At 35.3% G+C, this 515-nt stretch overlaps 1 protein-coding gene across 1 annotated transcript; it reads right to left on the reverse strand.

Moving 5' to 3' along the window:
* On the reverse strand, window positions 1–240 carry Smp_125390 (hypothetical protein; the record flags this gene model as incomplete). The annotated part of the gene is made up of 1 exon (XM_018794311.1): window positions 1–240. One exon carries the CDS (start codon window positions 238–240, stop codon window positions 1–3), a length of 240 nt encoding a protein of 79 aa, XP_018648736.1.
* Between the last annotated feature and the right edge of the window lie 275 nt (window positions 241–515).

The raw sequence follows: 515 nt of genomic DNA on the forward strand, positions 1-515 counted from the left end.
TTACTCATAAATACATAAACCAGAATGTTCCACACAATAGAGACATTCTGTCTGGAAATATTTAATATTTATTGAAGAGAAATCTTTATATACAAATTTATGGTTCTTTATTAAACATGTTTCAGCATGTTCCTTACCATCATCGTCATCATCATCTGATTGACAGATACTGGACAGAATTTGACTGAGTTTCAAAACACCCATTATTATCGCCATTAGTTTTATTGATATATTCCCCATTTTTTACTCCTTAGATATCTGATTATCATCTATAAATTTCAACCTTAATAAAAATATAACAAGTTCAGCGGCCTAGAGTTTGAACGAGTGTTATGAGAGCTGGAAGTCCTGGGTACGACACCTAGTGATGTCGTGGATACATACTGTTTACCAATCCTATACAAGGATGAAACAGCCTTTTGGTATTCTTTAGTTGTAAGATGGTGGTTGGAGATGGTCAAAAGGAAACCCTGGACCCGGCTTTCATGCTACTTGGCATTCGTCAGCAAGGTGTA

The sequence above is a fragment of the Schistosoma mansoni genome, chromosome 1 (assembly GCF_000237925.1).
Source record: "Schistosoma mansoni strain Puerto Rico chromosome 1, complete genome".
Taxonomy (NCBI): Eukaryota; Metazoa; Platyhelminthes; class Trematoda; order Strigeidida; family Schistosomatidae; genus Schistosoma; species Schistosoma mansoni.